This window comes from Natator depressus, chromosome 3, assembly GCF_965152275.1.
Source record: "Natator depressus isolate rNatDep1 chromosome 3, rNatDep2.hap1, whole genome shotgun sequence".
In the NCBI taxonomy this organism is placed as follows: Eukaryota; Metazoa; Chordata; order Testudines; family Cheloniidae; genus Natator; species Natator depressus.
The window spans coordinates 4,601,659-4,614,362 of record NC_134236.1 but is presented as its reverse complement, the minus strand read 5'-3'; the positions used below and the strand labels follow the sequence as shown (position 1 = coordinate 4,614,362).

The 12,704-nt window shown below is 53.4% G+C and overlaps 1 protein-coding gene across 1 annotated transcript in view; it reads left to right on the top strand.

Moving 5' to 3' along the window:
- SCARA5 (scavenger receptor class A member 5) overlaps nt 1-12,704 on the top strand; it is a 132,156-nt gene that overhangs the window by 14,180 nt on the left and 105,272 nt on the right. The window contains exon 3 of the mRNA XM_074947347.1: nt 9,935-10,063. Coding sequence (XP_074803448.1) covers nt 9,935-10,063 — 129 coding nt within the window. The remainder of the gene's footprint in view (nt 1-9,934; nt 10,064-12,704) is intronic.

Below are 12,704 nucleotides of genomic sequence, written 5' to 3'. Positions count from 1 at the left end.
CCTCGCAGCTCTACACCCAGCATAACCCTTTGGAGGCTGCAGTCGTTTGCATCAGGATCCAAACTGCACGCCGGCTCTGGGGGGTTGAGGCTGGTGTATCGCGAGCAGTTCCCCCTCCACACTCTCCGTCAAGCCTGGTTTTCAGTGGGTGCTGAGCACCTGCCGCTCCCTGCGAAGTCAATGGGAGCTGTGCGTGCTCAGTGCCACTGCAAATCAGAATCTCACTGCTGGACGGAAGCAGCACCAGGGTGCCTGGGTTCTTCTCCCATCCCTCGCTGTACGATCCTGCCCAGGGCACTTGGATTATTTCACACCTGGGCACACAGAGGCTCCAGGAGATTATGGGCCAGGCTCCCCTAAGTGGCCTCTGATGCTGGGTCCCTCGCCAGAGACGCCTTGGGCTTGCTTGCCGGACGTGCTGGCCACCAGCAGCTCCAGCGGACTTGATTTGAAGGTGTAGGTACTCAGCAGCTCTAAAAAGCGGGGCCGAAGTGTCTCGAAAGGGGCACGCCCCAAAAACTGGAGGCACCCAGAGTTAGAGGCCCCCTTTGGAAAACAGGAGCCTTGATCTCTTGTGCCTCAGTTTCCCCAGCTGTACAAAGGGAATAACGTTACTTGATCTACCTTCGTGGAGCGCTTTTCAGATGACGTGCCGAATGCTGTTCCCCAGCAGTGCTCAGTACTGTATTGTTGTTATAGCCCCCTAGGCGGTCACAGAGGGCCTGTCTACACAGCGACGCAACCCCTGCGACTGGCCCGTGCCAGCTGACTCAGGCTCGCCCTGCTGTTTCATTGCAGTGTAGACTTCCGGGCTTGGGCTGGAGCCCAGGTTCTAGGACCCTGTGAGGTGGGACGGTTCCAGAGCTTGGGCTAAGTCGACGCTGCAGAGAAACGGCTGGCCAGCCTGAGCCCTGGGAGCCCGACTCAGCTCGCACCGGCCAGCTGCAAGGTTTTCTTTGCAGTATAGACATAGCCAGAGTTAGAAGTCTGGCAAAGCTAGAAAGGAGATTTAATTTTAAAAGAGGGACTGCCGCATCAAAATTCCAATGGAACGGAGACACGGGAGACCTCAAGCAATTGAGAATAGGCTCTGTAAGCAGTCTCCGGTTCAAATCTGGCCCAAGTTGGCACTAGCAACCAGCAATAGTTAATATCTGTTGGCAGATTTGGTAGCCATCATGAATTGGGCTAGAAGGGAGTCATGGTCTGTCTTCTGTTAGGCACGGGTCAACGTTGGGCCAAAAACTGACATTAATGCAATGTTAAGGATGGGGAAATACAAAATTAACCTTAACTCTGCCCCTTTGTGATTCTGCTTTAGGATATGTTCTCGTTTTATTCCAGCATAAATTATTTGTCAATTAATACAATAAAGGATTTGAAAACAGGCCTTAAAGTGAGACACTCAACAAGCTCAATCTGTTTAGTTTACCAGAGAGACGGTTAAGGGGTGATTCGATCACAGTCTGTAAGTACCTACACGGGGAACAAATATTTAATAATGGGCTCTTCAGTCTAGCAGAGAAAAGTCTAACAGGATCCAAGGGGAGGAAGTTGAAGCTAGACAAATTCAGACTGGAAATAAGGGATCCATTTTTAACAGAGTAATTACCCACTGGAACAATTTCCCAAGGATCATGGTGTATTCTCCATCGCTGGCAATTTTAAAATCAAGACTGGATATTTTGCAAAAAGAGCCGCTCTAGTTCAAACAGGGATTAATTCAGGGAAGTTCTCTGGCCTGTTTTATGAAAGGAGACTCAAGGAGCTTGGCTTGTTTAGCCTAACCAAAAGAAGGCTGAGGGGAGATCTGATTGCTCTCTATAAATATATCAGAGGGATAAATACCAGGGAGGGAGAGGAATTATTTAAGATCAGTACCAATGTGGACACAAGAACAAATGGATATAAACTGGCCACCAGGAAGTTTAGACTTGAAATTAGATGAAGGTTTCTAACCATCAGAGGAGTGAAGTTCTGGAACAGCCTTCCAAGGGGAGCAGTGGGGCCAAAAGACATATCTGGCTTCAAGACTAAGCTTGATAAGTTTATGGAGGAGATGATATGATGGGATAGCCTAATTTTGGTAATTAATTGAACTTTGACTATTAGTGGTAGATATGGCCTGTGATGGGATGCCAGATGGGGTGGGATCTGAGTTACTACACAGAATTCTTTCCTAGGTGTCTGGCTAGTGAGTCTTGCCCACATGCTCAGGGTTTAGCTGATCGCCATATTTGGGGTCATGAAGGAATTTTCCTCCAGGGCAGACTGGAAGAGGTCTGGTGGTTTTTCGCCTTCCTCTGCAGCGTGGGACACGGGGTCACTTGCTGGAGGATTCTTGCTCCTTGAAGTCTTTAAACCACGAGTTGAGGACTTCAGTAGCTCAGACATAGGGTTAGGGGTTTATTACAGGAATGGGTGGGTGAGATTCTATGGCCTGCGTTGTGCAGGAGGTCAGACTAAACGATCATAATGATCCCTTCTGACCTTAAAGTCTATGATTCTATGATTCTGTGTGTTATACTGGAGGTCAGACTAGATAGTACCTTCTTGCTTGGAGTCTATAAATCACAGCGGGTGGGAATAAGATGGTTGTATCTCCACCCTTGGTACACATTTGCGGGAAGTGGACTCCTGCTTCCTCCCATCTCTTTTTAGAAGATTACATCTGGTTAAGACATAACATAAAACTGGCTGGAGCACTTTATGCAGCCTAGCCTCTGTTTGCCAGAAGCTGGGAATGGGTGACAGGGGATGGATCACTTGATGATTCCCTGTTCTGTTCATTCTCTCGGGGGCACCTGGCATTGGCCACCATCAGAAGACCGGATACTGGGCTAGATGGACCCTTGGTCTGACCCAGTCTGGCTGTTCTTGTATAAAACACAATCTATTATGGAGCTATAAGTGTAGAGGCATAGGGAGTAACTCCACAGTTAGGGCTGTGCTGTGATTTCCATTCAGGCAGGACTAAAATATATCAAGGACTCTTATTATCTGGTCAGCTCTGGCATGGAAGGTGGCAGCTCTTAAAGTCAACAGCAATGCTCTGACATGGGCTTGGGGAGACCACACCCCAGTGAAACCTCAAGGCAAATTAGGGAGGCAGCTGGCAATTATTCAGCCAGGAATTTGGCCAAGACCTTAGGTTTAAAGCCCGTGGGAGCTTGTTAGCTGCAGCTGGTCAGGGTCAGATGACAAGCGCTCAGATTTAATATAAAAAACAAATGCCAGAGGCAGGATGGGGCAGTGGATGATGCACTGGACTGGAACCCAGGAGATCTATTCTTGATTCCTTGGCTGGCGAAGACGTTTAATCTCTCTCTCTCCCTCCATCCTCCATCTGTTTCCTTCTTCCCATCCTCTGCCAGCCTTGCCTGTTTATAATGTAATCTCTTCAGGACAGGACTGTCTCTTAGGAGCACCCAGCACAATGGGGCCCTGAACATGGGGGCAGCTGGTAGGTACTACTGTAATAACCCAATCCTTCTTTCAAGTTCGACTGACTTATCAGGTGTTGCCTTTTTCTTAGGCTTCATTTGTGTACTGGCTGGATTTGGCAGGGACTCACAGAGAAAATACCACGATCGCTTGGGAATGCAGGGACTCTCAGTTTGCACTGCTGGCAGGGGACTGGCTGTTCAGTGCATGAAGACCCGGCTATGACTTCCCAAGAGTGAAATGCAACATAACCACCGCTGTAAAGTCTTGTCTGTGCATTCGCCGTGGCTGGAACCAGGCAGTGCTGGGAAATCTTGTAGGATTTGCAAAAAGAAAAGGAGGACTTGTGGCACCTTAGAGACTAACCAATTTATTTGAGCATGAGCTTTCGTGAGCTACAGCTCACTTCATCGGATGCTGTAGCTCACGAAAGCTCATGCTCAAATAAATTGGTTAGTCTCTAAGGTGCCACAAGTCCTCCTTTTCTTTTTGCGAATACAGACTAACACGGCTGTTACTCTGAAACTTGTAGGATTTGCAGCTCTGTTTCCAGAGCAAATTGCTTCAGATAAGAAGCATCCTAACTTTCAGCTGTTGGCCATCTCTGAGGTCACCCAGCCACTAGTTACACCTGCTTTGCACAGTTACCGAAGGCCGCGTGCTCCAGTTGTCTGTACAGAGCTGGCCGCTCGAGGCACAATGAATCTGGCTTGCAGGGAGCTGCTCCATGCTTTTTTGATGATTCTGGCTCAGATGGGGCCTGAGCTGCAAACGTGTGTTAGGACTTCACACACTCCAACGTACAGGGGGGTGCTCGGAGCAGGGCTGTTAGTTTCAAACATCAGAGCGATAGTAGCGCTGAAAGTGGACTCACCTGTAAACCCACCTTGCTTGCCACCAGTGAGTTTTCCATCTGAGCCCAGAACCTGGCCAGATGCCTGTAGATTTCAGTTTGAGTTTCAAATTCAGACAGAGCCTGGAGCCAGGCGAGTCCTGTCTGCTTACAGGCTTCATTGCAAATGTTAATTTTTCTACCCAGCTCTGCTGCTGATACCCTGTGGGAACCCCTCCAAAAAAAAACAAAACCCCCCACTGGGCCAAATTCAACCCTGGTGTAAGTGGGCACAGCTGTGGAGTCGCAGGTGTTCCACCAGGACTGTGGTTGTCTGACTTTACTGAAATGACGGTGCCGGATCCTCAGTGGGTATCAAGCATGGATCTACACTGTAGAGATATTCTTCTGCTCCAGGTGTGACACCTCCCCTGGAATCTGTGCTGGTTGCGATCCGATCGACCCAGGATCATCCCAGCACAGCAGGAGGCCAGCCTGTTGTTTCCACAAGCAGAGGGTAGTAACTACGCTGCGAGGACAACCTAAATCCTTGGCTTGCCAGATTAGGTGAAAATTTGCCTTTGGGGAGAATCTCTGGCCACTGCCGGGAGACCAGAAAACCAGATGTGCTGGTGGGCGTAATCTGGGGGGGAATTACTCTGCATGTGCCTGGCATGTGGCAGTGGGGCTGATTGCTTGTTCAGACGGGCCCCCTGGGACTCCCACCAGCACGGAGGGGAGACCTGAGCTGAATAGCTTCCAAGACAAGGCCAGAAAATACTGCTCGGCTCAGCCCCTCTTACATCCCCTTGCCCACAGAATTACTCCTTAAGGGGTAACGCCTGATCCCATCCCCCAGCGACAAACACAACAGTGCCTGTGTTTGTCCAGTGCACAGGGCAGAGGCAAGATGTGCAGAGATAGACACACCCCATGCTGTGTGAAGCTTGGTGCTGCTGGGTTCCCAGTGTGAACAGTGGGTTTGGAGGAAGATAATGGTTGAGCTGAGGTATAGATGGGAAGGGGCAGCTACAATCTTGCAGACCCACTGGCCATTCCCCCACCTTCAGCAGCCAGCTGGGCACTGGCACCAGGGCTTGCTCCTGAATCCTTCTCGGTGCCCAAGGTGTTCCAGGATAGCCACAACAGTGACGATTGGATCAGCTCCCTTGACAGTCTATTCCTCTGTGCAGTCATGCTAGTGCTTAAGGGCTACTCCCCTAATGCCTGGCCTATGCTCTCCTTCCCAGAGCTTCCAGACCTTGCTCTTTGTCTGACCGTCTTCTGAGATGCTCAATAAATCCCTGCCATCGTGTCCTCCCTGGGTCGTCCCTTTTCCAGGCCCTAGGAACCTGGTACTTCCTGCACTGAACACCTGTGCAAATCAGGAGTGACCCCTTGCAGGGTTTAGCCGGCAGATGTGAGGTCAGACAGTTAGAGAAGAGCCATGAGAATGAATTAAAGGATTAGAAAACCTGCCTTATGGTGATAGACTCAAGGAGCTTGGTCTGTTTAGCTTAGTAAAGGGAAGATGAAGGGGTGATGTGATCACAGTCCAGAAGTACCTGCATGGGGAACAAATACTTGGTCCTCAATCTAGCCAACAAAGGGCTAACGAGACCCAGTGGCTGGATGTTGAAGCCAGACATGCTCAGGCTGTGAATAAGACATACATTTTTAACAGGGAGGGTAATTAACTATTGGACCAATTTCCCCAACACCGGCAATTTTTAAGTCACGATGGGATGTTTTAACCTTTCTAAAAAGAGACGCTCTAGTTCAAACAGGAGTTGTTCTGTGGACGGCCTGTGGCCTGCTGTTATGTGGGAGGTCAGACTAGCTGATCTCAGGGGTCCCCTTGGAATGTATGAAAAGCCCCCCAAAAATTCAACAGAAATGGGGGGAACAAAATAATTTTCATCAAAACACATGGAGCAAAAATATCACCTCCCAGCCAGCACTAGGATGGGAACAGACACAGTGGGACCAGTCGGGGTCACTTCAGAGCCAGCTAAGAGAATGGGAGAGAGACTCCTTGATTCTTCTGCAGCTGGGGGAAGCAGTGTGGGGGGTGGTGGAGACCAACTCCTACACTGCAGCTGGAGACAACACCCCACCCCAGAGCCAGCACCCCCAGCTGGAGCCCTCACCCCCATGCACCCAAACCCTCTGCCCTTCTTCCCAGAGGTTAGGGGTCCAGTACAGGAGTGGGTGGGTGAGGTTCTGTAGCCTGCGATGTGCAGGAGGTCACACCAGATGATCACGATGGCCTTAAAGTCTCTGAGTGCTGCAGAAGCTCAGACTGAAGGCTGGACGAGACAAGCTGACTGTCTCGGAGCTGATCACTGGGCACAGCTCTGAACCGACAGGCCTGCGTCAGGGTAACCCCACCTGTCTCTTTACATGACACTCCAGGAGAGCTTCTCTGATCCGCAGAGCCGGTGATTCCCACCACAGCGTCACTAGCGGAGCGGCTGTGGCCAGGTTTTGCCCACATGCAAACGCTCCCGCAGAGCACTAGGAAGCCGGACTGGCTGTGGAGCCCCACCTTATAAGGTGTGCCTTCCCCAGTAGAGGTAGAGTTGCCAACTTGGTAATATTTAAAAACCGGACAATCCAGCAGAAGTGCCAGAACCTCCCCGGCCCTGCCTCTTCCCCCTGAGGCCCTGCCCCGCCTCTTCCCCCCGAGGCTCCACCCCGTCTTCTCCTCTTGCCCCCCATCCCTCGCAGGAGGGCCTCGGCTGCTTTGCTGCGGCTGGGAGGTGCAGCCGCCCAATGCAGGTAGGAGGCGGCCCCAGCTGAGTAGGGGTTGGCGCGGGTGATGACCCAGTGCCTCCGCCTGTCCCACCCACAGTAACTGGACTTTGGGTGTTCGGTCAATAGAGCTGACCGGACGCTGTCAGGTCCCCTTTTTGAATGGACTTTCCAGTCGAAAACCAGGCACCTGGCCACCCTGGGTAGAGATGGCTCAAGAGCAGCCAGCCATCAGACCCCCTCGATAGGTACAAGACCTGCAACAGCTGGTGGGATAGAGAAACTCGTCATCTATTGCCCGATCGACGTGCTCCTGGTATGTTTGCAGAATCCAGGTACAGCCCGATGGGGCTAGGGGGCTAGCAATAGATAGAATTGTCCTAAGTAATGGGCCCCTGTTGGGATTAGGGTCCTGTTGTGCTTGGTGCTGGACAGACACTTGGGTAGACAAGGCCCCTGCCCTGAGATGTGTCCAGTCTCAGTCCAACTAAATTCCACTCGACGAGGTAAAGTTGCAATAGCATCCTTAGGTTTTAGCAAGTCTTTGATCACTTCCTTGTTGGCACTAACTTTGGCAACCTCAAGGGGGTGGGGGGTCTCCCAGCCCTGGGCGAGTGGTGCCATGGACTAGTGGAATGAGCACAGGGGCTAGGAGCCAGGAGTTCTTGAGCTCATGTATCCATCTGGCCACTGATTGCCTCCGGAGACTTGGAGACTTAATCCCTGGACCCGTTTTCCCTTGCGTAAAAATGGTGTTGATAATGCAGCCCAATCTCTGCAGTCCTGTCGTGAGGCTGTGCTTAGTGTTTGCAAAGGGCTAGCAAATGACTAAGTACTGGGGCTCGGGGGAGACAGTGTGACCTAGTGGGCTCCTGGATTAGGATTTGGAGACCTGGGTTTCAATCCCAGCTGTATCACTGGCCTGCTGGGTGACTTTGGGCAAGTCGCTGCACCTTCCCATGCCTCAGTTTCCCCATCTGTACAATGGGGTCATGCTAATGACCTCCTATGTACAGAGCTTGGAGATCTACTGATGCAAGCGCCATATAAGAGCTGGGTATGATTATGATGACCACACTCATGGTGCGTTAGAGACACTTGGATAGACCCAGCCTCTACTACATTTAAGGAGGAAAGGTGCGATGTAACGAGAGGGGCTCCCCAGTCTGTTTGTGGTATCCACTTGTGGTCTCTTGTCAGATATGTGGAGTGTAAGCTCCTGGGGGCAGGGCCTGTCTTTTTGTCCGGTGTTTGTAGAGTGCCGAGCGCAACAGGCTCTTGGTCCATGACTGGTGCTCCTAGGCACTATGGTAACACAAAGAAATAACAATTTGCAATACCTGCGGAAGGACATTCTGCGTCTCCGGACAGCAGTAAACAAAGGGCTTTTTGTCGGGATTTCCCGAGCACAGGTCTTAGTCAGTTTCTCTCTCTCTCTCCCCTCTGTTTTATCTGCGCTCCGGCCGGCCCCATGTTATTTTCGCCCTCTCAAAGGCATGCGATGTATTTGTTGCCGGGGCCTTGCTGCATCCCTGCCTCATGTCTCAAGGCCAGGCGCTTTTGTTCCCTGCTCCCTCTCAAAGGCAGAGGCTCCTGCTGTGCCTGGCCCCGGGGGCATGGCTGGTGGTCTCCTGGCAGAGCCGGTCTGGCAGGTCCGGGGCTTAAAAACGTTGTGGTGTGAGATGTGCACGGTGTGAGATGCACTGCTGAGCAGTCGCCCCGCTGGGGGCCTAGCTCTGGGAGTTAGTGCTGGGCTAGGCGCTGTGACCAGCTCCATGGCCATCCAAGTGCCCACGCTGACATGCTTTGGCTTGGACCAAGTCACGGCTGGCCCTGTGTGGACGGGAAAAGAGGGATCACTGAGATCCTTCTTCTCCCTATGTCCACACAGGAGGCAGCTGCCATTTGAAGGGGGGGACGGCTGACTCAGTCCTGCCAGCTCGGGTGGGGGGGGGTCTGAGCAAGGCAGGAACGGTGGCCATACCCCCCAATGCCACCCAGGCTCCAGGTGTCAACAGGAGGGGAGTGGCTGTAAGTGCCCTGGCCAGTTCACTGCCCCCACCCCAGGGTGCTTCACAGATAGGCCTAGCTCCTCCCTCTGCTCCGCTGAGCACAAGGGATGCTGTCCCATCCTCCGCCCCAGGGCTGCAGAGGCCCCGGGGCCAGAGTTTGCCCAGCTGCCCGGTGGAGTTCACACCTAGGGATGTTGCAGGGCCTCCCCACTGGCTGGTTTTCACCATGTTCAGCGTTTCCCAAGCGTTGCTAGGAGGCGGCCCGGCTAACCTTTGTTCAAAGGTTTTTACAGAGATGGGAGGGGTGTGGCGGGGGAGGGGAAGAGGGCCGAGTTGGCTCTTCTGCTCCTGCCTTGCAATGCGCTGAGGTGCCCCTGGAGCGACCGCCCGGCTCCCTCCCTAACCCATTGGTTGTTTCCTTCCAAAATCCCAGCCGCAGAGCTGCCCCGGCTCTGGGCCCGCGGCTGGCCGCGTTTCCCGATGCTGCTGGGTGATGACAATCTGACCGCTGCACTGGGCCAGCTGTCGGCATATTCACGGCTCTCACCCTCCTTCTCTTTTTCATTCTTTTCTTTCTCTCCCTCTCTCCTTTTCCCTCCCGCTTTTCTTTGGCTCTCTCGTTTCCCCGGTGATTCGGACACTGGGTCTGCCCCACAAAACAGGTCTGATCCACCCCCACTGATGCTAGTGGAAGCTGGCTGGGTCCCATGCAATGAGCCTTTACGGCCAGCCCCCAGGTTCCCACGCTTTCACCTCGCTCTGGGGCCAGCAGGTTTTCCTCCACACATGTTCATTCCTAGCATTGCAGAGGAGCTGGATGAGGGCGGCCGAGGGCGAGCAAGCAGAGAGGAGAGGAGAATTCTGTTCCTGACGGGTCTTTGTCCCCCCCCAGGTCCAGGCGGCAGGAGGAGGGGAGTGGGGCGCTGTGGCCGGCTGGGGTCCATCGCGGCTCTGAAGTACGCGGTGGTCGGACTCTACCTACTCGTGTTCCTGATCCTCGTCGGCGTCTTCATCCTGGCAGGTAAAGGCACCTCCGATCTGCCTCCCTCGCCAGGGAGGAGCGGAAAGGGGTGGGGAAGGCTGCATTCGTACCAGAGCCTCCGCAGCCGTCTCCGGGCTGCCACCTCTTTGAGCCAGGCGGGGCCGAAAATGCTCGTGGCACCGTATGAGCTGCTTAAGGTGGTTTCTAAAAGCCAGGCTCTGGCTCCAGCAGGGATCAATTAAGGGAAGTTCTCCGGCAGTGCTATCCGGGGGAGGGAGGGGCGGGAAACGGGGTCAGACTGGATGATCACAGTGGTCCCTTCTGGCTTTGGAATCTAGGACTCACCAAGACCCAAATGCCCAGCTGTGGTCGCCCTCTCTGTCTCACTTTTTCACTACGTCGTCCCTCAGGGCAGCTGTCAGCCTGCAGCCCTGGGCACTGCCTTTAGTGACCATGCATAGGACCGGTCAAGTGATGGACTACCGAGGGCGAGGGGCTATTCCTGGCCCTGTACTGACTTGCTGCATCACCTTGGGCAAGTCATGTTACAAAAAAAAATCTCCCCGGGCTTCAGTTTCCCCATTTTCCTAGGAAGGCGATAATAATTGTACTTTCCTCCCATGGCAGTTGTGAGGCTTGATCAGTTAATGCTTGTCAAGTGCTTTGAGATCTTCAGGCACTAGAGAAAGGCAAAACATAACAAGTGGGCCAGGGCCTCCTTTGCTTTTCCGCGGCCGCGTTCTTCCTCCTTCCATCTCTGAGCCTCAGAGATCTCCCTCGGAAAGCCCTTAATTCCCCCAGCATGTTTCCAGGATTATCTGTTTACTCCACCGCCCGGCACCTTGGGTGTATCCGTACCCCATGCTCAACCAGGCGCAGCGTGAGTAATTCTTGGCTCCAGAGGGCCGTGTTGCATCAGGCCAAGGCATACCAAGTGGAGGATTAATGAGCAGCCTTGACCTGCCCCAGTCCCAAGCTGATGTGTTGGTTTTGTGGGCTGGGCTGTTTCCACCCGAATGTTTTGCAAAGCCACTTCCACTGCAATCATTCCCAGCTGCCCCAAGGCCAAATTGCAATGCAGCGCTTGGCAGTCTGGGCCTTTGATTTCACTCTGACCCTTGGAAGAAACAACCCATCCACTTCTTGTTTAGTTTGAGAGGCCTCCCACCGAGAGCAGCATGGGCCTCCCAAACCCGACACCATGGAAATCAAGTCCTGACTCCACACAACTCTGGAGGAACGCCATCGTTCTGGGCCTGGCTGGGATGCTCAGAAGGTTTGTACAGCCCCTAGCAGAGTGGGGCACCATTCTTGGTTGTCCCTTACACACCACCATAATAAACGTGATTATTAATCATCACAAAGATCTCTGTGTGCATTTCAGCCGCATCTCCCAAGACTCGGACCCATAGGGCTACCTGGGATCTTGATCAATTGCACAAGTAGGCAGGACTCCAGTGCACCAGACTCCCACAGGCCTGATAGTCCTTGTCAGCCTGGGACGTGAGAGGCTGATCCTAAGAACTCCCCCTGCCTAGGTCATCAGCATAGCTTGAATCCCTTGCCATCAGCACCGCTATCCTGACCTTTATCACTTGAGCTACAGGAGGAGCTCCATCAGCCGGTGGCAGTAGGCTTTTACCCCCCAGCAGCCTAGCAACTGTGCCAGTGAGTTTCCCGAGAGCACTCCTGAACTCGGATCTCCCACGAGGCATCGTGAGACGTCACTGTGAGGCCGTGGGCCTGGCCTGCTGCCACATACTTCTTGGAGGAAAGCGAGCGGGCGATAGTTGCAGTGGGGAAAGAAACCTCACCCAGCTGGGGTGCAGTACTGGATCTCGGTTGAGTTCTTACTGCTAGAACGAGCTCGGGCCAGGGGGAGAGAATCAGGCTAGCAACTGTGAGCCCCAGATACCCTGCCCTGGACTAAGAGGCAGGCGCGGTGGAAACTCCCTAAAAGTGGGGGGGCCACCGGCGCCAGAACTGTGGCCCTGCCCCCCAGGCCACCCCTTCCCCCAGAGGCTCTGCTCCCATGCCACCCCTTGTCCCTAGGCCCCGCCCGCACCACGCCCCTTCCCCCAAGCCCTTGCCCTCACGCCGCGCCTTCCCCCAATGCCCAGCCCCTGCGCCGCCCCTTCCCCCAAGACCCTGCCCCCCACTCACTCCTCTCCATTCCCCGAATCCATGGAGACTTAGAACACAGAAGGACCTCCCAGAATTTTGCAGCAACAAGGGACATAGAACCCAGTTCCTCCTGTTTCAAAACCCCTGGGCTCTTCAGCCAAAGGAGAATCTCCACTGGGAGTTCATAGTATAGGGTCACTGAGACACATGTCAGCACCGGTCTCATTCAATCCAGCAGAGGGTGTTGTTAACGCATACACCGCAGCCTGTTCACTACAGCATTTACTATGGGCGCGCAGTAGCATTGGGTACTTAAATGGAAGCAGAGCTCGAACTTGGTCCCTTCGACAGTTTACAAAAGAATCCAACCAGTGTCTTCCTTCCGTCCTCTGTTCACACTCACCCCCCCACCCCGACCGGAGCATGAATTAAGAGACCATTTGGGCTGTGACACCCAGACTGGTTTGCAAGCACGTATAGATCACCTACAGGATCCATGCAGCACCCGTCCATCTTCCAAACAAACCCTCTGCTTTCTCAATATTGACAGTCTTCT